The sequence below is a fragment of the Falco rusticolus genome, chromosome 5 (assembly GCF_015220075.1).
Source record: "Falco rusticolus isolate bFalRus1 chromosome 5, bFalRus1.pri, whole genome shotgun sequence".
In the NCBI taxonomy this organism is placed as follows: Eukaryota; Metazoa; Chordata; class Aves; order Falconiformes; family Falconidae; genus Falco; species Falco rusticolus.
Window position 1 is genome coordinate 47,527,851 of NC_051191.1, and position 23,400 is coordinate 47,551,250.

Here is a 23,400-nt window from a genome sequence, read left to right on the forward strand (position 1 = left end):
CCAAGGACAGTCAATATCCTCACACAAATCCAGAAGCCAAATCCTACAGAAATGAGTAAAACACATGCTTTGGGGCTCTCACTGGTAACCAGCAGGGAGCTGTGAAGCACAGGAATAATGCAGTGTCACACAAACACATGGCGATCCCCCAGAGCTGCACCAGGGATGTGAGCCCCGGTGAGGGCAACGCCAGGCACCCCCAGCCACTGGAGAGCCTGCTTCCCCGCTTGACCACCGCGGTCTGTGACACTTTCCTCAGCAGCAAAAGAAACTGCGAATTTCCTCACTGAATGCAGGAGGGACCAAGCACCCTCGCTGGAGCCTGGGGTGCTCATCTGCCCAGTGCTAGAGAGCTGATGACCTCCCAGTTGCTGCATGGTAGGGCGGGGGGAGATGCCTGGCAGCGAGAGGGGAGAGAGACAGTTGAGAGGCAGAAGGGTATTTATAAAAATCACTAGTGGTGAGGCATGTGATGAAAGCAGCATAAACATGCAGAGAGACATACAGACAGCGTGTGCCAGGTCCTCAGGTAATGTAAATCAGCACAGCCCTGTCAACTTCAATAGAGATCCACATTTCTGAGCTGCAGCCCCTGGTCCCCTGGACAGCCTAGCACTTCCCTGGGGCTGCGTAAACAGCAGCAGCCACATCCTCAGAGGTGTGGTTAGCATGGCTGCAGGTCCCAGCCAGATCTCTGGCAGCAGCCCAGGTTAAGCAGCCTCTGCCACCCAGGGGAGCTCATCCCCGCTCCTGCACAGCCCCTCCTGCGGTGCTAGCACGGGCCCGAGGCCACGCGAAGAACTGGATCAGGAAACTGGCCCAGATGAAAAATAACCTGCCGAAAGACAACAGTTATTTCCAGCCGAATCAGTTCCCCAGCCAAGCGTACTCTGCAACCACTCCAAGTGCTGCTCTGGCACGGGGAGGGGGAAGGCACATGCATGGAATCCAGCAGCTGGATTCAGGAGGAGGGCTGGGGCTGTCACTGAAAAAAAAAGTATATTAATCTAAATGCTCAGCTGGGGTTGTGGGAAAACACAAATCCTCTTTCTCAGAACTCCAGTATGTTCTCCTTAAAGCACCAGCAGTCAAAGGAGAGCAGGATTTCAAATGCAATTTCAAGCCCTCTGAATGGATCAATCACTTCTAAATAAACATCTGCCTTTGGACTGCCTCTGGTGCTTTCACTGCCTTGTCCATCACTGTCTTTCCAAGATAAGGCCCGTGGAAGAAAGCCATCTCCCAGGCAATTCCAACTATTTACCAATGTCAAATTAATGCACTTGGAAGCAGAGCAAAGAAGAATTTCCTCTGTTCTTCCACCAGCCATAATGTTTTATATGCAAACCAAATCCAGAATATTAATGCTCAGAAGCACAAGTATTACAATCCCACTTGTCTCTGTGAAAAACAAAATGGATTTTGTGATTTTGTTTAAGAAACCTCAGCTGAACAGCTGAATTTAAGAGGCAATTCCTATCTTCACAGGTAAAAGTTGGGGTAATTCTAACAAAACGTTTCGAGATAAGAACACAGTTGCTATTTATACCAACCGTGCTATCACTCACAGAAAAGCAGAAACCAAAAAGTGTAGGCAGCAAATCTCTGTGTACTTACTCATCAGTCAAATTTCTCTTCGCTACTCATTTCTTTCCTAACACCTGCATGCCATAAGCAACCACTGATGTCAAGATTGCTCAGTTTTATGAGAAAATAAAACCATTTTGGCACCTTAAATAATGAAGGGATAACCTCATGGTTGAAGGGCTGGCCTACAAGGCAAATCGTGTAGACTGCACACTCACATAGTCTATACGATTTCAATAGAGAACTCAAGAACCAGATTCAGAAGGGCACCAGTGACACTCCTTCCTTTCCAGTGATCCAGCTTGAGCAGGATGGATGGAGAGTAGCTCCATCTCCCGTTCTGTCTACAGTCTGGAAGCAAAGAGAATTTTTCTGGAACTGTGAACCAGGGATTTACTAACACCCAGGGTTTTCAGTTCCTGGATGCATCCTCTAGCCACTTGTCTGTTACACAGAAACTGGATGACACATCCTCCCCTTCCTTCTGCTCTCCTGGCAGCTATGTTTCAGGAGAAGCTGTGATCTGGCTGCATAAAATCAGGAAGAGGTTTGAGACTCTGAAACTTAGTTTCCCAGAGTTGTCTGTGAGAGAAGAACTCAAACAGGCATTTAAGTCCAGGTGGGAAACTAAGTTCAAGATGTTCTCCTTTGGGGTTTTTTGTTGGTGGTCAGCTTATACGTCCCAGCTCTCAGTACGCTGGCTCCTGTGGAGTACCTAAATATAGCACATGTGGACTTTGGCATTTAAAGCAATATTGTAAACACTGCATCTAGAGCTAGGCATGTAACTGTTGTAGTTTTCACTGTCTCAGTGCCTAGATATGAAACACAAATCTTTGTTGGTACCTTTAAGCATCAACAAAGCATTAAGAAAAAATAGTATCAATCCAAGTCCTGCATTACCTTTCTATGTAACCTGACTGCCTTCTCATCCATATCTCTGTTCTTCCTGCAAAGTCCTTTCATTTTGAATAAATTTTTCCCCCAACCCACAGAACCTCAGTAATGGCGATCTTAAAATGCCAACTAACCTCTGTTTTCTGCGTAGTGGCGATCCCCTCGGAAGCAGCTGCATTACAACTATCCTGAAAAAAAATCAGCATTTCTCCACGTCAGGACAAGGAAGAGACACACTGCTCCTCAGATATTAAAAAAGAAGGAAAAGGCATCACAGGGGATTCCAGTCCTCCCCAATAAACTTCACCTGGCAGGTGGTGGCAGGAGAGACACGCGTCTGTTTACAGCTGGCACACTCACCCTTGTGTATACATCGTGAGCAGCTGGTAACACAGAAAACAGAGGGTTTGTAAGACACAGGAACTCAACCTAGATTCAGCCATGACTGTGAAATTTCAAGTGACAGAAAAAAGCTCAAACCCAAGAGAACAACCTGGCAAACATATAATGAAATGCATAAAACTTTACCCTCTAAGTCTATTGTTCTGTTGTGCTTATTTTGAGGACAAATTTAGTATGAAATACAATCTGTGCTGAGATGCTGAGTCATAAATTTCCAAAAAGCATGAAGCAGACAGAACACTCTGTGTTTCATTTTGCTGTGGTTTTCTCCAGTACATAAGTGGCCAGATAGTACTTTTTAAGCAGAGAAGGGCAAAAAAACATCACTGATTCTTTCACAGCCTGCCTTAACTTCTGTGTGTGTAGAGCTAGCAAGTACTGCTAGTTTACTATTGCCTTCCCTTACCAAATAATACGCCTGTTGAAAAGTAGTTTGTCCCTATCTTGCTTTGCAATGCATCTATCAGCGTGGAGGAAAGCCAAGAGCAGCACAGGCCCTCCCCACACCTGCTGAGAAATGCTCTGATTTAGAGAAAGACAGCTCCTTCCCTGTGTTGCTCCAGGGACAGGGAAGTGATGTGCTGCTTCCCAAAAAACAGGAGTTCAATTTCATTCCAGGTGCCTATGTGCCAAGAGGCCAGATGCCCTTTGTATAGGGGAGGACCATTCTGAACAGGAACACTGCAGTTACCTACAGTATATGATAGCCATGTCTTTCTAAGTTTTAACAACCACATATCATAAAGAGTTAGGCCACGTACTGGGCACAAATGCTTTCTACTGCGAGCTCTCAATAAAGAGTACAGCTCTGAAAGATAACGTATACAGAACAATAGGTATTAATTATTCCTATTAGCAGATTAGATATCACTTTCTGGTTTAATTGTATTCATGTTACCCCTGGACTATATTTCAGTTGCATCTGGCTCTATTAAAAACCAGCTCCATAAAGTGGCTTTTACAGAATCTCTTGACTCCTCTGATCTAGGTCCTATCCCGAGTTCCAGGGGCCCACCTTTTTCACAAGGACAAAAAGGATTTTAATGTCATTGTGACATCCTTTATTATCTCTTCAGGCACTTGTCTTAAATTCAATCATTGTAATAACTCTCCTACAGCTAGCTGCCAGGGTCCTGATAAATAAAAGCGTCATCAGAAGAAGTAGCTTTCTAAGGACAACAAAAAAAAGAGGAGGAGGAGGAGGAAATGGGCCAGGAAAAGGGATTTGACTACCTTTAGCAAAATGCATTTCTTTAATAAATACAAAAAAGAAGAATGATCATACTTCAGCCCCCCTTCCCCACAAACACACAAACACCTCAGTGAACTTGAATAGGAACAAGGCTCTTACTTTTTCAGCTGAAATGTTTGTGTGATATTCCAAGAGCTTGAGGACAGCGATGCTTCAAGAACTAGACAATCTGGAAAAATGTGACTGTTAGACATACAGACATATGCTGGACATTACAAGAAATAACTGTCAAAAAATAATTCAGTTGAAAGCTCACGTGCCTTCAGCTGTTCTCTACGTGGTATGCACCTTCTCTCACACATTCATTCACACTTTTGACTGATACAAATAACTAGATTTTGTCCTTCCATAGCATCCTTCAGCTGAGTTATTCCAAGACTTTATACACATTCATTAATTAAGCTTGATGCCACCACTGCATGACATACAAAAGTAACGTTATTGTCAGCATACAGATAAGGAAATGCTACCATGGGGCAGGGATCTAGAATCATCTCCTGAAGAGCACACAATGGTATACTATAATACAGTCAGACCCCAGATTCAAGCCTTCTAACACAACAGACTGTGCTAATGTGAGGGACCCTAACACACCATACTTCTCTCGCTTTCTGTCTCAGAGACTTGGTTTCAGAGTCTTCTTTTGTAATCTATGCAGTAGCAATTTTCATCCTATTTAAATCTTTTATGATTGCATGAGTCAATTTGCCATTATTTCAGCTAGCAATTACTATACCAACAATTCACTGGCAGCTGTGGAATGAAAGAGTATCTTCTCCTATGAGCAGAATACCACATCGAAAAGCAGAGTTAGATATATACCACTTAAGCCAAGGTCCCTTTCATCTGTGTGCCTGCAGATGTGTACGTCTGTGAAATGAATGACTGTCTGAGATCAAACAAAACTCGTGTGTGCAGACTTTTCTGGCTTCTCTATGCTAGGAAGTAGATAGCTTTTTAATCCAGGAAAGTTACAGAGATTTAAAGTATATCTACCTTGCAAAGGTAAAGAAAGCTTTGTCTTTGTCACAGGCTGGCTTGTTCAGATGAAAGCTAGCTTTGGCTACATCTAAATTGTTAAATCAGAAGTATCTCCTAGCTCCACATGTCAGCATGGCACTAGGGGTGCTCACTGCAAAGGTTGCCTGCATTGCTTGTTAGAAACAGCCCTTGGGACTGTTCCTATGCTTAAATATCTCACTACACGGGTAGCAAAGAATCTGATTTTTAAAGGTGTTTTAATGCTTGAAGATGTGGATTAGCACACATAAACATTCTGAAATCCTTCACCAAGCACCTATTGGCATCTCCAGAAATCCACGTATCTGCATACATCTGACATAGTGGGCACACAGTTGCCTAAATCATTTGCCTAGGTCATTACATGAGAAAGGTCTCAAGCCGTGTACTACTGAAAAGTAGCATTTTACTAGGACTACTAAGTAGAAATAAGGAATCTATTTGCTTCTGGCAAGGCGTGTCTTCTCTTATAAATTTGTGTAATTTTTTAAAAACAACACTGTCAAATATGGTTTCATGATTTTGTCTGTGTGGAAATTCATGGAAGCTATTATTTTCTGTAAGGCCTGGTCTGACCTTTCAAAATACACTTGATTGCACTGAGTAGCAGGCATTTTAATTTTTTTTTCCAGAAATGATACCTGAAGGAGTTTTGCAAGTGCATCTTCTTGTGAGGCTGAGACCACTTTACATGAGGTACCATAAATAGTCAACATAACTTCCACACTTGCATAATCCACTAATATATCTCAACTCACAGGAGCATGTGAGTGGCAGTAATACTGGTGGGCACAAGCTAAGCTTCTGATTGATGCTGTTAAAGGGGTCATCTTTGGCACAAAGCACAGGCAAGGCAAGCTGGCTTCCATAACACTATACTCTGAAAACCTGCTAATGGAGTAAGGGAAAGCCTTAGTCCGTGAAGGCACAGAAACTAAACAATGTACTCCATAATTACAAGAAAACGTGGCTTTTGGGACTGGGTCAGTAAAGGACAGTTTTTCCTTCTATAATGCATTTGTCCCTCTTAAAAATCCACTAATAGTGTTTACTAGAGACAGCTTAATAGACCAGAATACTCATGGATATCAACCCTAGCTGTCATCTGCTAGTGACAAAGTCTCTTACTCTAGATTCCCAAATCAGTATAGGACAGGAAATTGACACAACGCTTGTATGACGTCAGAGGAGCTTTTCTCATACAAAGTCTGTAGGATGAGCTCCTGAGATCCCAGTATTCCAAGAAACCTCCCTCAAGGGCAAGGGTCCCCAAGACAGCACTCTTTGCAGCACTGAGCTCTCCAGAACAACAGGTCATTGTAAGTTCTGGCTAACATTTCATACCTCTTTCTACACAAAGGTGTTATAAAAGAAACATATTCCTGCAAAGTATTAGGTGTCTTTTGGGCTATATTATCCGGGGAAAAATAAAAGCAGGCATTTATCTGAAAATTTTGTTTCCTCTTCAAGTCACTTAAGAGCACATGGTATCCTTGCTATCTTTGTCCCTCAGTTTAGATGAAAACTCTCTTTTGTATTCTAACATAAGCGAGTTTAAAAAAGTACAAGGTCAATCTGTATTCAAAAAGCTTTGTGCTTCCATACAGACCCTTGAAGCAATGCAAGCAGGACATTTTCCTCCTAGCAGTCATATAAGACTCTATTGTGAAGGATTATCATCTGATCTTTGAGACCAAAGCCTAGAGAACAGCTCAAAAGTCCAGACATTCAGTAATTTACCATCTCATTCTAAAACTTGTAGCTGCCCATAAGATGCACAAAACAGATCACATGCATTCAATATAAATGGCTCAGGTCTCTAATTCTGAGAACTACTGGTGAACAAAGTAGTATAAGAATTATTGCAAAATGACTCAACCAGTAATTCAGAAAGATGAATAAAATCAAGTCAAAAAGATGTACCAGCCAAACTGCCCCCGAACCACTTATTTTTCTGCTAATCCTCTACATGGGGCAATCACTTTCTCACAAGTGTCTAAGTTAGGTTGAAACAGTTAATTGAAGGTTAAGTTTATTTATTGCACAGATATCCATAGTCAGATTCTCCTCTTATTTATACTAGTACAGTTTCTTGCAAAAACAAGTTATGTTTGCAGGTGAAAGAAGGGTTAAGATGGGTTGATTTGTCAAGGCAGAGCACTGGACCAGCTTGCATAGCTCTAGTCAGCTTGATTGTCATTGGAGCTATCTTAAGTTTCCTTAGACAGTGATTAATGGCACCATGTAAATACACCCTAGGCTAAAACGTTGCAGTGCTACAGGCTGAACTGAGGAAGCCGTTTCCAACCATAGGTTAACCTGTTTTATTACTTCTAGAAATAATTCCGTATCTTTAATTATCAAGAATAGTGTGACTATACTCAAATCACCTGACAAAACACAGATTTTTTTTTCAATGACATTTAATAAAAATCACTACCTACTCTCACATTCATTAGGCCTGTATTTATGCTCAATTCTCCCCAGAGATAAAGGACACTGAATAAGCATTACATACATGTAATAGTAACACATACCATGATCAGATATCGCTGGAGTGGTTAGATTGCAGAAGCAGGATGAATTTTTCAGCACTACGTTTTCATAAAATATTTCAACAGGTGTTACAACTTTTATTGTACAGGAAGTAAGGATTTTGCTTATGCTTGCAGCCACAGCAACCTAGAAAACAATAAAAAAAAGAACACAACAGACTTCTTGTAATACTTGCTAAGTGGTCACCTTGTCTTTGCAGAAAACTACAAAACCATGAAATGTACAAAATGGAAATTTTTGTGGTGGAAGCAGAAAATTCACTAGGTAGCCTCTCAAAGGAGTGGGCCTCTCCCAGCTGAAGAGGCAATACAGAAGGAGTCCTGACAGGAACTGCACTGTTTACTTCCAGAACCTAAATGGATCTGTAAGGTACGTTAGGGGAGCAATCTGGAATAATTTTGGATTTAAAAACAAGAATTTTGCTGTAACAGTGTCATATGCTGTTATAGTTCCTTAAAAATATTTGAGCAAGAATGTACAAATCCTCGCAGATGACGACATTTGCATCCATAATCAAAATGCACTTAATTATGAAACAGAATTTGTCTTGTGAAGAATTATCCTTTGTTTCTGGCTGAGAGTGCTTTACAAATATGATCACATTAGTGCATTCAATCAGGAAACCAGAAACAATGGCATGCAGATTAAGTGGCCAGTCACAATACTTGATAATCAGATACTCAAGGCTGTGTGTGCTGTGAACAGATACTGAGTAAATACTAGTATCAAACACTTAAAGATGCATTTGTGTTAGCGTATGTGTCCCAGTGAATGTTTTGTAACTTGTTACAAAGCTCAGAGCTTACATAAAACACTTGATATATAGTCATTAGAAAGATAAAAATAGCTGATAAAGTGATATAACAGAAAGATTTCCTTTGTCAGCATAGTGAATTTTTGACTCAACATCAGAAGTATGGCTTCAGGACACATTTTACAGGAGAGGAAGAGGACATCTATCTGATTGACATATTCAACTTACTGGGATTTCCAATACATTTGCCAGTTGTTGAGATAAGAGACTAATATATGGAACATGGTGACAAAAGAAGGGAAGCTGCAGTAAGTGACAAAATGACACATTTTAAGTCACAATAAACAAACACACATAAAACTCGATGTACATACCTGATTTTTGGCAGGGAGACTTAGCAGGATTTTCAGATCTTTATCAGGTGCATGTGAAATGTTATACCAACCCTTTATGCTGTTTGAACGTGTACAATTTTCTTTTAATGTGCACCTAAAAGTATACATAAAATTATACTAGCCTCCTTATTGTGGTTTTGACTTCAGACACTGTACTTCTATTTATTTAATGTTACTGATTTTTTACAGGAACACTATTGATTTTTTACAGAAATATGGTTATAACTGCAAAAAGCTTCAGGAAACAATCAGTAAAGTCTTCTGCTTATCAAAATAAATTACAATGCATCGATATATGCCCTAGGGTCCTGATTATGTCAATAGGACTTGAGCAAATATTAGACGCTTGGCTAGTAACAGTGGACTTGGTAGCCTGGTATCGAATTCATCACCCGCAACTTGATTGCACCATGGTACAGCTCCAGATCTGACCCTTCCAGTTCCCTCGACACTCAATGAGGAAAAAGATGTTCTTTCAGGGTACAAGTCACCTAACCTGCTTTAGACATTCATACAAAAATGAAATGAATCACACTACAAAAGCTGCTCATTCTCTCCGAACAGTATAAAAGGAGACGGGGATGAAGCTCAGATGTAGAGCTATGCTACAAATGTGTATAGCTATATATCTACAAATACGAGATGCACCCTCCTTCCAAATATCCTCTGTCATCTATTGATGTGAATTGTAATCTTTCCCTTTTATGTCAGTGCACTTGGTTAAAAACACCAGGTTTGAAAAGGTAGCTCAAAACAGATTTCTCTGTCTTCAAGAATAAAACCCATGTCAGAAGTAGGATGGCACAAAGTAAATAAAAATGTTAGCTGCCAAATTGTAGGAAACAGAAACTATACAAGAGAAAAGGAAGAAGGACGAAACACTGGGCTATACAAATACTACAAATATTATCTGTATTAAAAATGTGTGATAAGAAAAAGAGAACATAGGCATACAAATTAGATGTACAATCACTGAGTTTGGAAGGTGAATCCTTAAAATACTGTCTGCTGTAAAGAGTTAATGAACAATCCACAGATTAACTCCAAGTAATTTCATATAGCTAGCAATTAAAGACAAGTAAGTGCTAGCTGTGTATCTTAATATTAAGACTGAATATTTATAAATGAATGTAACATCAAACATTTTTAATACTACTATTTTCCTACCAAATATAGAAGCGTGTATAGCTTCGATCATGTGATCACTGACATGTGCCTTAATGAACTATTCTTTCACTAAAAGCTAGAAATTAGTACATACTTGAGAAGCATGTGACTTTTTCATGAGGAGCTCACTGTATAAACATATTTCACAAACAGTGTGTTTTCTCTCCAGAAGGAATAACACAAGAATGACTTTTAAGAAAAATACCCACTGCTCTCCAAAATGCCTGAAATAATCCCACAAACCATAGAAATGATAAAGCCATCTTCTCTGTACTTCAAGACACTGGCAACTGGAATGCAGTTAAGCAAAGGTCACTTCCTTTGCGGTCTAACTCAGGAAACTGAGTTCCTGCTGCACAAGAACCTGGTGAGGCTTTGCATCTGAATACATTCAGATCATAACTACAGTGCAAGAAACTGGGACTATGCCTGACATATTTCAAACTGTCTGAACCAGGACAGATTTCAGTCCCATGTATGTCTCTCTTTACCTTACTGAGATCACAAAGGTCCATCAGCACCAATGTTTTAGAACCACAGAGGATGGGTTCTGGCATCAACAGATGTGCATAAACCAGATATTTGGATACATATGAGTAAGTAACTCTCAGTGGAAATGATGCAGGAGAAAGAGACATCCTATAGTTTCTTACAGGCTGAGGATCATGATGTTGAAGATGCAAGGCAACACACTTGCAATACTTGATACTAAATAAGTATATACGTTTCAGTGACGCATACTAAAATACTAAAAAAGAAAACTGTTTATAAATCTGAATATTTAAAACTGCCCTAGGACAAAGTTATTTGCCTTAGACTGCCTGAGAAACACAAGCAGTGAACTTGTTTCCCTCATCTACAATGAAGAATCTAAGAGTTTAATGACAAAAAATGTAATGTCACCCAAGACCCAGGGTCATGCTTGTCTTCATGGCAGGAAAAATGTGTCTTTTGTGGCTTTAAAAGCTGACCTTTAACACTGAAACAATATGCTATGGAGAATAGTTATTTCATAGGAAGCAGTCGCAAAGCGGGCAGCAGAGCATCTGATGCCCCTCAGCACAAATTCTCACAATTGCTCTGCACAGGACGAGAGTAACAGGAATTCCAGTGACCTAAAGATGAGACTGTTTTGTTATATTCCTATTTTTAGACAACTGATATTGTTTGCAAGCACATTGGAATGAATATAACCGATAAATATTATTTGTGAACCACATAGTTCTGAAAACTAACATACAGGCTCAGACAATTACCAAGTCTCACTTTCTTGGAAACGTGGACTAGACCAGACCCTACACAAGCATGAAAGTATAAGATATAAATTCCTAGGATCAAGTTTCAGTCATGCATAGATATGTGCACAGAGAAAAGCAGAGTCAAGATATTTTTTTTTAAATCTTTCACAGCAAGCTAGTTCTTTATGCCACTAAAGATTCCTCTTCACAATTGGAATCAAGCTCCTCTTATTTCATTATAACACAATACCTATGCATACCAGTTTGTTCATATGTACTTAAGTCTCTGCTTCAGTAATTTTGCATTAACTACAGATCCTGCTGAGTTTGCCCTCTCTAGCTTGCTAAAGCACACTGATTTCATCATGGCATGAGAACTTTGTTTCAGATAAAATTTTGGCTTCTGACGTACCAGCCCCAGAATGAAGTCCACAGATTTCACACACACTGACCAAATTAAAAAGTAAGTCCTAAGCTGAAACCAGGACAGTCTGGTCATGTCAGGTAACTAACTTATTGTGTTAGTTCCATATGGAAAATATAAGTAAAACATCAGTGCCTTGTATTGGAATAATTTCAGCATACTTCAGGTAAATCCGATTCATCTATAGAAAATGTAGAAACATCAAGAGAAATCACACAATGTTATGACTAATTGTTTTAAATTACTGTGAAAAGGAGAATTTATATATTTCTCTCTATGGAAGAAAGAGTAGAAATATGAACAGCAGAAACACTTTGTTTCATTTTTTTTTTTTACTTGAAATACAAGCTGCAGATCTTTTTTACAAAACACTGGATTTGAGTTCACGTTGTCTTTAAAATGAAGCATTACTGCTAAGTTTTATTTAAAAAATTGAGTACATATTTAATATAACAGTTATTTCCCAGTAAGAATATAAAACATATCATCAATGTCATATGGAATATATTGCTTTAGTGGACATGTATGGGCTTTGATTAAAATATTGGCTAAAAACATGTCTTCCTCTTTTTCTAAAGCTTCACTCAGAGCTCTCTCTTCACAAAACCAAGTATTTAATGATGCTAAGTGCTTAACAGTGAAAAATTATGTGGGTGTTGAATAGGATTCATATTATAGTAGGTAATTTTTTCTGCAAAGGAGTAAATTGTTTCTGTTTCAACCAGATGGAAACTTTTGGTGATTCCCCTCATAAACAGGGGATTTACTGACTAAAGCCGTTATTCGCAGACAGTAAGGTAACGAAAAGCCTGAAAAGCTTAGTATTGTAACATACACCCTTTCTAACAAGATAGAAAAAAGAGAGTTTGAAGAAAACAGGTAACAGAATACACTGCCACTCTCTTCTAGTAACTACCTTTGCAAAACAAAGTAGCAGGTCTTCAGCAAAATCAAGTTAACATTGTAACAAGCCAAAATAACCTAAACGGTAGTATTAACCTTCTAAAATAAGGCTACTAGTAGAATTCCTCAAAAATCAACCTTATAACCACTTCTGTTTAATGTTTTAATCCCTGATAAACTGGCATAAAAGAAGGGTTACACTGTCAACATCTGACGATGATAAAAAATTGGGAACATTACCATGCAGAGGAAGATGAGAATATCACAGAGGAAAGCTTGGACAACCTTGAAATGGGATGACATTTCAAAGCATAAAAGTACAAGAACATGTACCTAGAGCAATGAAGATCTCACAACCCATGTGTTATAGACTGGAAACTCATCAACTGGAAAGAAAACAAAGAAAGAGAAGGACCTGGGGGCATTATTTGATCATGGGTGATTGTGGCCCATCAATGTGACGCTGTCATGAAAAAGACGTTTGTGATCCCAGGACACACTAAGTAAGGTGCTTCCTGGACAGACTGATTAAACACCATTGAACAAGGCACAGCTGAAAGTTTCTGGAATACTGTGACAGTCCTGGCCATCTTTATTTTTAAAATAATACATAAATTTCACAGACAGCCTACTGGAGTGGAGTTAAGAAAGGAGTGTCTTATGTGAGAGGATCTTAGTGAAGTTAGCTGTTTCAGCACACCAAAATGAAAGCCAGAAAAGAGACTGCCTTCACAAAACCATTGAGGAGATTAAGTGCGAGGGAAGAGGAAAAAACCTATTCAAGCCAAGGAGATGCGAGCACTAGAACAAATTAGTGTACCAGTGTAACCTGTCCATGAACACACACGTGATGAAAATGAGCAGCCAGATTTTAACCAGCAGAAAAATAAGACTCTCAGGTAGCCACACAACCAGGCCAGGGAGGACAAAAAAACCTATCTAAACTTAGAATGGTCCTTGATTAGTTTATGAGCAGGTTTCCATGATGTGGTTGTCGATTAGTTCATGAGTAGGTTTACATGATGTGGTTGCTTGCAGTTGCCAAGACTACACTTGATGACCCAGGAATTTCTCCAGTCCAGGCCAAAGATATACAATAGCTTTCAAACCTTCAAAGAAAGCACCAAAACTATGACCCAAATGTGGGAATGAAGTGTTTAGAAAGAAATTCTCCTCTGACCTAAACCAAAGGCAGTGATTCCAAAGCAAGGAACTATGAATACAGAAGGCAACTGAGCACTTTCTCCATTCTCACATGCAAGATGCTCTCAGCAATCGAGATGCTTCAAGCATGAGCATACAGTTTTATCTCTCAATCAATCTGGAAAGCAAAAACATCTGTTCTAAAACCAAAATAATTTATTCTTCTTAGCCCAACATATATTTTATAGGTAGATCTCAAAAATCTGAGGGGTTAACATGGTTTTTAAAAACTGCAGAGCTCCCTTCCACGTGACAGTAGTGTCTCGTTTATGGCTGTGACTGATTCCATAAAAACTCAGTAGATACAATCTTGATGCTGAATAGCCCCAAGCCAGTCAAAATGTACACTGACTAATAATGCATTGCTATTATATGAAAGTCTAAAATACAAAAAATACCTGCGACTCAAAGAACACCACCCACAGTAGGGATCCTTCGCAGATAAGCATTCTTGCTCAGAAATGTATCTACTGCAATTTGCAACTGGTATTCTCCTCACCTAAAACCAAAGAACGCAGTAACACACTGAATTAAAATAAATAGCCTTCATAAACAGGGAAATTGAGGGTTACTATTAAAAATCTGACAGCAACCAAGCACAATCCCTTTGGGGAAGTTTCATTATGGACTCCCCTCTGCCAGAAGACCTCTGGATACAAATATGCAGCCTATTTTACACACACTGTATTTTGCCATCAGATGATGAAACGCCTCTTGACAATGATAATTGGGTTCTACTACTGAAAGGCCAGCATGGACAGGCTAATGCAAGAAAGACTGATTAGCATAGCGAATTATAGATAACAATAGAAAAGAGCTTTATTTTACAAATAATGCTCTGCTTAGCAGAACACTGTTTTCCTCTCATCAGAACTGAGATTTTTAAATGATTGATGAAGGTGCATCCAAAAATGCATGCGCAAAACAAAATGCATCTGTGTTTGCATCACCATGTCAGGTTACTGCATGTGCACATTAGAACAAACGCATGCAACTCCTTAGCATGCATGAAAATGCCATTTCAATAAGTAAATGTAGATAATTGTGGCTATATTATATGTAGCTATACTTGTACATTCATCTTGAATATCCTAGCCGGCCATTTTCAGAAAAGGAAAGGAAAAAGAAAAAGAGAAATCTGATTACAAATACAAATAATATTATTAATAACAATGTTAATTAATAATCTTAATAAGAAAAATATTCCTAATTCAAGCCATTATTTTTTTTACAAATTTGCAGGAATTAAAAATTCCTATGCTTGGAGAACGGAAACAAGGATACGTGGCTTTCTGCAAAAGTATATTTACTGTTCTTTCCAGCCATATCTTGTAAAATTAAATTTAGCCGCAGGTGTGCAAGATAATCAGCTCAGAAACCAGCCAACTTCATAGACTACTAGCAAGTTAAAAAAAGATAGTTTAAAAGCATTATTTAAGCTCCAAGAGATGATCACAGAGAGGCATTTATTCCTAAAAGTGTTGTTCCTCTATAACAACTTGCTCTTTTACCAAAGCTGAAGAAAATTTGAGTCTTTATTTTGAATATCTACATATACTTTTGACTGAAATTTTGATTCCTTCTGCATTTGTGATAGATGTTTGTATCAGTCAGGAGCTCTCCTACCAACTTACCCATTCTCTCAGACGACAGGCTAAAATGCCATGTTCACTGCTGGAAAAGTGATTTTATTGTAAATGAAAGTAATCAAGTGCTGGGTGAAATCCTGTCCGGCTCAGATGGACAGCCAGCCCTTATGTTTCACTGCCATCTTCCCCGCTGCTAGTGAGACAAAGGGATTTGCCAAGTTGACGCTCAGTAGCCCTGCTGCAGGATGTGCTGCAACAACTGCACTGGCTCCTGGGAGCTGCTCTCTGCTTGACATGAAGCTCTGATGTGTTTGCTCACATGCAGTAGCTCCCAGTGATTGCTGAACTCCTTGGCATCACTATGCAGACACATTAATCATTTCTGATTGTGGTTTTGGTTTGGTTTTTTTAAAATCTATGCCTAACTGAAGATTATGAGAATTCTATCATTGATTTCAGCAGAACTAAGACTTCAAACCCATCTCTTAAATTAAGAGTTTTCTCCACATTAGAAACTCCATAACTGACTAGCAGACCCCAGCCTACCAATAGCCGGATTGCTAATTCAGAGAAACTCCCACCTCCAAAGAGTCTACAAGGGTTTTTTTGCTGCCTCCAAGTCTGATTCTGCATGATGTCTCCAGGTAAAAGAGAAGCAAAGACTCTGTCCACAGAATGACATAAAATAAGCATAGGATTAAGGGTGCTGCTGGATCACAGCAACAGTAGGCAGCACCATTACAGTGGAAGCTCTTCCAAGCTCTGCAGCAGTGCAGCCCAAACTTAGAGGACATAATCAGATACTAGATGTAAAGTTGTTCACCGCAGTTTGGATACTTAAGGTCTAACTCCGACCAAAACTGATGCTTCAATTATAATGTGGCAGAAACCCTTAAAGCAGCAGCTTATTTGAACCTACTCTTTTATTTAATATTGCGCTTACCTTATTGGCAGAGGACAGATAGATGTAGTTATTATCTACTGGATCAAGTCGAAGTTTGGGGAAAATGGAGGTTTCTTCCTTAATTTCATATAAAACCTCTGGGCAATTAGATTCCATATCCTCATTAAGAACAGCCTAAAACACAAGAAACTAAATTATCCACAAGTCCTTTTACTGATCAGTCAGTATTTTAAACAAAATCCTAATTTCAGCTACATCAGAGCTGCTGAGATGATTTATTGTGCCCTGATTCAACTCACCTACTGCACTGGCTCTCACACTGCAGAAAGATGGAGGAAAAGAACACCAGAACAGAATTCCAACAAAATCCAGGCCAGACACATTTCGCAATGAATCTCGCACTGGTTTAGTGTATGAAACACCCCTCCCACCAAGTATGTTCCTGATTGACACAGAAACTGAATGTGGAAGAGACGCCTATATCCCAAAGCCCTAATGTGTTAACTACTCCTATGAATGGAGAAGGAAGTATTAGCCTTCAGAAAACAAACCAACATCCAGACACCCATAATGTAAATAGGAACTTACTGACAACTGTCTTCAGGACAGAAGTTTCTCTGTGGCTTCTGTGAGTATACATCTGTGGTAGTACTTCTTTTTCTTACCTTGCCTAACTCTACAGTCTTCCACCACCCTTCACACAAAATTCAAGAGAACCAGAGACCACGGAAACTTTATTTTGCAAGTTAATAATCACACCAACATTGATACAAGGTTTTCCATAAACATGACTAAACAAGGGAGATACATTCATGCATTCATGGTCTCCACTGCACTAAGGAGACAGGGAAGATTTCAATTTTATTTTTCATTATCAAAAGCACAGTGAAATCAAATGGGTAAAAGCTTTTCAAGCTCTCTACTATATTCCTCTCCAACTGCCTGCTTAATAAAAACAAAAAATGAGAGTCATCCTTTGCAGTGAAGACAGGAAATGCACATTCTCGCAAAACCCGGAAAAAAATTGAAGCATAAAAGACATTTGACTGGATGGTTGAAAAGTTTGATAATAAGATAAGATAACTTTCACTTCCAGGTGATTGATTTAAGGTAGCGTAGGTCGACTATTCAGAAGCTAAAGCAAAATGAATCTTGACTTTTCTCTTTAATGGACAGCTGTTCACATCACAAGACAGGCCAACAAACAAATAAATATGTTTCCAAAATTTAACAATATTTAACATTTCTACTGGACAACCAAAGCAAGGAAGGAAACAAAAGACCAAGTAACTGAGAACTCCACAGTCCATAAATTGATACTGTAGGCATTAGCAGTTTAATGAAACGTTTCCATGAATTTTAAGCAGGGTACATAATTGCTTTTGGAAGTTATGTTGCTCTTCACGTAACAACACAGCAGTTACTTCACAAACCAACAAAAAAAGAAACAGAGATTCAGGAGATTATATCTGTTTATAATACAGTGCCTAAGCCAGGAAACATTTACCCACTTGAACACAGTGGCAGCTGATGGAGAAGGGAAGAACTGCCACTCTCAGCTTAGCTTACCTTCAGTAACTGTCCATCATCTGTTCCCAAAAAGAGAACTATCTGATCCAAAACAACTGTGCCATAAACAGCCACTAATCCAGAGTGAATCAAGGTAGGTAGTTTCTTGATTGATCGTGCCTCCTGAAAATCAGATATAAGAGAAATCTATTACAAAATCATTCACCTATACTGTAAAACATTAAGAAAAAGAAGAATCCCTGGAAAGATTCTCAGAAAACTCAACTTTAGCCAATACTTTGGCTAACATTTTAATTCTGACACAATTTCAGTGCCACATATCATTGGAAATGGCACATGAAACATTAAACTACTTATTTTTTATACATGGCAACTGACCACACCTGTGATAAAGATTACACCTACTGCAGCTAAAACACTGACCTCAGTGGGACATAGGCTTGGCCTAACAGCAAGTTACTCTGCAACAGAATTCCTCTTTTGGGGGCTTATTCTGCCCTGGGCTTATTCTGAATTGCCAGTTCTTCTCAGCAAAGCCATGCTTTGCCATCACCTGTCTGCACCTACTATGAAGGCTACAGATACACTCAGCAACCATGCTGCAACTCAGCATGTTAATATTCTGGAGAAAGAAAGCACTTCAAACACATGGACTTTTGGGTTTTTCTACTATGCTTCAAAAAATGCAAAGCTTCATCCTCCCCTTTCTGGTTTCCTGCTTTACACTAAAGGAAGTTGAGACTTGCGTATTTACATAAATATGAGATAAAGTAGTATAAAGTTCATGCCAGGGAAAATATGAATGTACCTGTATGAACTTTAAATTTAACATGTTGCCTACAATTCTCCATCAAAGCTGGAGGAAGTCAAGTGACAAGTGTGTAAGGAGCTCATGAAAGAAAACATCACGCAGGAAATCCCTGTATCTTGTGGAAGGAAAAACCTGACGAAGTAACTCCGATTGTAAACAATCAAGTGCTGAAAGGAAGCTCCGATGTGTGAGAATAAGGTTATTCACCAGGTGAGAGATGGTCTCTGCCCTGAACTCCCTACAAGCCCAGGTATCTCCCCAGCAAGCAGTAACTCAGGTGTGCAGTCCTGTAACTGCTTTCAGTCAACCTCCAAATGGGTCCAACCACAGCCAAGCTTTACCTCCCCTTCCCCTCTATTAGTATAATACTTTCCGGTAAGCTTAGTGAAGGAAATTACGTGCCTGGAAAATGGTCTGTAAATCCATCTATCTACCTAATTTTTCGTTTGAGTCATTCTCCTCACCACATGAACGTGTGGCTGCATGACACCAGCGTGGGCACAAAGGAGTAGCAGGCATGGAGAGGTGGGGGGCAAGAGCTCGGGCAGGACCAGGACCTTGGGAACAAGCCCTGCAGGTCAGCTTACAAAGCCCAGAATCTCAGCCTCAAGGACAGATGCCTAAACCTACAGGCACCCTCTTACTGTGAGAACCTATTTTGCTTTAATGCACAAAACAAAGTGTGAGAATAGACTATTAAAACTGACATTTTGCAGAAAGGTGAAGGCATTTCTCAAAGTTATGAAGTGAATCCATAACACGGTAACAGCTGAATTCAACTCTCTGGCATGCTAGGATGCTGGCTTAACCCCAAAAAGTCTTTCCACATAGAACTATTTTTTTTCTGAACTGCAATCCTAAATCAATTAAAATCTTTTTCAGTCATCTGAATCATTTTAATTAGCTTGCAAGAACAGCCACTTGGAGTAAAAGAAGACTTGATTAACTCTTATATTTAAAGATACTGGGTTTTTTTCATCCAGGAGGAAGACGACTGGCACCGAACTTCAGTAAAACCCGCCTAGGCATGAGACTCCAGTGCCATGGAGATCTGTTTTAGATATGGGGCGGGAAAAGTGATTGCAAGTATTTTAAGGTGGAAAAAGTTAACTCACTCACTAGATCAGAGGGTCACAAAACTCCAGCACTGATATACACAATGAGGCTTCACTCAGGCAAAGGACTGAAGTGAAGCTTCGCTTCCAGGCTTTCATTTCTGCCAGAATTAGGGGGTTTCTTTCTGCAGTGCACCATGCAGTAGTGTAAGGAAAACAAACCACCCCAGGTTCCTTTGCAGACTCGGCACAATAAGATCACAGAAGAGCGGAGGACTCATCCAGTCTCTGAAAAGCTCTGCTGCCAGATTTTCTTTTGACCCACATACTAATAAAATAACTAGTGTCATATCAGTGCATCCTCCTCATCTGACTGAAGAACCAATACTGACAAGTGTGGAAGCCCCCTCCCCTCACTCGGCTTGCTAGAGGGAGGGTCAATGCGACACTGAGCTAATACAGATAAGAAGAGGGGGGAATTCAGATGGTGGGCAGTCACAACAAAAATTGCCTTCTCCCTTTTGCAACCTATTTCTCCAGCTTGCCCGTTCCCTCCAGGGTGCAGCTGCTGCTTTCACCCTTCTGTCACCCCTTTTCCATGTGCATTTATTTTTTTAACAAGCCCTTTTACTTCTTCCACTGTGACTAATGGGGTTACAGCACTGTAGGGCCTTCCCAAGCTCTTTCTTTCACAGCTATATCCATCCTTAAAAATGCATTTACAGTCCAAACTTCCTTTATACTTGAAGAGTCACTCATCTCCACAATCATCCGTCTATCCTGTAACACTTCCAGGCTCATACTAACACAAGAAAAGCAAAAGAAAAGACATTACTACTCTAGAAGACCTTTGGGTTTTTAATTCTTCAGTTCTACCCTCTGCTCTATTCTATAGTCCCCCAAAATCTTCATGTGTACAGGTAAGCCTAGAGTTCTCCTGAATTGACTTACATTTTGCTTTTAAGTTCACCCCACTATGAAGTTTGGTTATTGGCATGAAAAGTATTTATACTAATTTTCTATTTTACATGTAATTTTCAGATTTATCACTGCATGATTCCAGCTGCAGCAACCATATTCACAATTCTACTTTCTGTCTTTATTTCCTCCTGATTATTTTACATTGCAAGCCTCAGAGGGAAGGGCAGCATTTTTAGCTCACGCAGCATTCATCATATTGCAGCTGGCCAAAAAGTAAAAATAAAGGGTTTGAGCATCACAGTGAATGAACAGATGGAGCTATACAAAAGGACACAAGACTTGTGAGCAGCGCATAAGCGATAGTCAACACTGGAACAATAGATCGATGCTTTTCCTAGAGGGAAAAAAACTTCTGCTACCTCATCCTTCTTTCTTAGTTTCACCACCCTTCAACCACCTGCATCAATTTTTATTGTATCAGAGGGTAACAAACTTAAATATTGGTGCACGCAGCAAGCCTTTATTAGGGCTAAGGAACGAAGAGATTAACTGTTCCAAAATTTTATTTCCAGGAATTTTTTTTAGTTTGTGTACTGCATAGCAATGCTAGGTAGACAAACCATCTCAGGCAAGCAGACTGCAAAAAATCAGGGTGGATGACCAGTAAATGACAGGGTCTTTACAGAGATCTTGCAGAGGTAAGATCCTGAGCCTCATGACGCAAGGCAGGAGGAATAGTCAGAGGCTACACTTGAGCAAGAGGTTGATGGAGACTCTTGAGATGGGGAGGCTATAAATCTGTGACTCCTTGCAGCAGCAGAAACACTCCTTCTCTGGCCTCAGATCCAAGTTTACAGAATTGGTAAAGTGTCCTAATAAACAATGAGGAAGAACAACCTCCATTAAGGAAGGCTTTGAAACCAGCAGAGCTTGAACAGAGCATTAGCAGAGAGTGAGAGGAAGTGGTGAGTGACCATGGTCAGAGATTCCCTCCTGTGAGGGCTGAAGGCACACACCTGCTAAAGTCATGCTGTTACAAGAAGTTTCTTTTTTTTTTTAGGGGCCCTGATTAACTGCAGAGAGACTGCCAGTGATTTTCCATTCCTTTGACCACTACCCATTGTTGCACATACACGCAGACACCAAGGATGTTGCCTAGTGCAGATCAGGACTACAGAGCTCTGTGGGCAAAGTGAATGAGATGGGACCCCAGGATTTGTTAACTCCACAGGGTCAGCGAAGGATGATGCTCTTCTGGATTTGCTACTCACAATCAAGGAAGAACTGACTGGAGCTGTGATAATCAATGGCAGTCTTCACTGTAGTAACTATGAAATAACCGAGTTCAGGATTCTGAGGGCAGTGAGGAAAGAACAGCAGAGTACAAAGCTGAAAACCAGGCTTCAGGTTGTTCAGGGAACTGGTTTGTGGGATCCCCTGAAAGGCAGCTTTGAAGGGAAATGGAGCTCAGGAAAGTTAACAGGTCTTTCAGGACGACCTCCTCCAAGCACAAAACTCAGGAAAACAGGCAGCCACATCAGGAGATGGCCCGAGCTAAGCAGGGAAGTCATGACTGAACTACAATGCAGAAAAACAGTATGAAAGAGGTAGAAGCTGGAACAAGTGACTAAGGACGAACGGCCTGGACACATAGGAATGGTGTTAGGAAAGCCCAAGCTCACCTGGGTTTGAAACTGGCAAGGGATGTTACAGGCAACAAGAAGACCTTCTACAACTACATGAGCAATAAAAGAATAAACAATGAAAATATGCACCGGCTGCTGAATAGGTCATGATTTATTGACAGTAGATGCAGACAAGGCTCTGGACTACACCAGCAAGGTCTTGTAGTCCTCACAGAGTTCAAGGAAGAGAGAAACTACCAGTACTGGAAAAGGATTAAGCCAGGGATCTCTTACAAAATCTCAGGCAGGCCACGTGGGATCTGCAGGAAGATGCTGAGAGACTGTCTGATGATACTGCAAGGCCATTCTCTCATATTTCAAAAGTTGTGGAGATCAGGGGAAGTCTCCAAGAACCGAATAAAGGCAAATACTGCACTCATCTTCAAAAAAGACATGGATGACCTGGGGAACTACACATTGGCCAGTCTCACTTTTTCCCTGGGAAAATCATGGAGCAAATCCTCTTGGAAGCCACTTCTGGGCACAAGAATAAAGTGACTGTGGAAAGCCAACATGAATTCACCAAGGATGAATCATGCCTGACCAACCTGAGGCATTTAAAAGATGTGTAGATGTGGCACTTAGGGACACAGTTTAGTGGTGGACTTGGCAGTGCCATGTTAATGGTTGGACTCAATGATCTTAAAGGTCTTTTCCAACCTAAACAGTTCTATGATTCCGTGACTGCCTTCTGTGATGATGACTCAGTTTGTGGAGGAGGGACGAACAGTAGACGTAATTGACTTTAGCAAAGCTCCTGACACCGTTTAGCACAGCATCCTTGTATCCAACTTGAGATGTTACAGCTTAGACAGGAGGACTACTGGACGGGTGGAAAAACTGGATGGATCAACAGGCTCAGAGGGTATTGGTTAGTGGTTTGTACTCTACCCAGGCACTAGTTACAAGCGGAGTTCTTAAGGGAACCTATCCTGGGACATGTCCTGCTCAGTATCTTTATCAATGACCTGGAGGAAGACATTGAAAGCTTCCAGATTAATCTTGCAGATAGTATCAAAATGAGCTGATATTCTTTACTGCAGGGCTGCCATTCAGAAAGACCTAAAGAAGCTGGAGGAACAGGCCAACAAGAACTGCAAGAAATTC

General features: G+C 40.2%; 1 protein-coding gene across 1 annotated transcript in view; it reads right to left on the reverse strand.

The window, feature by feature from the left end:
- The window catches only part of PLXNC1 (plexin C1), a 72,271-nt gene that overhangs the window by 42,302 nt on the left and 6,569 nt on the right, over nt 1-23,400 (reverse strand). Inside the window, exons 2-9 of the mRNA XM_037387869.1 lie at nt 17,861-17,983; nt 16,331-16,465; nt 14,197-14,297; nt 8,843-8,957; nt 7,696-7,840; nt 4,238-4,307; nt 2,792-2,867; nt 2,619-2,672 (exon numbers count right to left, since the gene is read on the reverse strand). Coding sequence (XP_037243766.1) covers nt 2,619-2,672; nt 2,792-2,867; nt 4,238-4,307; nt 7,696-7,840; nt 8,843-8,957; nt 14,197-14,297; nt 16,331-16,465; nt 17,861-17,983 — 819 coding nt within the window. The remainder of the gene's footprint in view (nt 1-2,618; nt 2,673-2,791; nt 2,868-4,237; nt 4,308-7,695; nt 7,841-8,842; nt 8,958-14,196; nt 14,298-16,330; nt 16,466-17,860; nt 17,984-23,400) is intronic.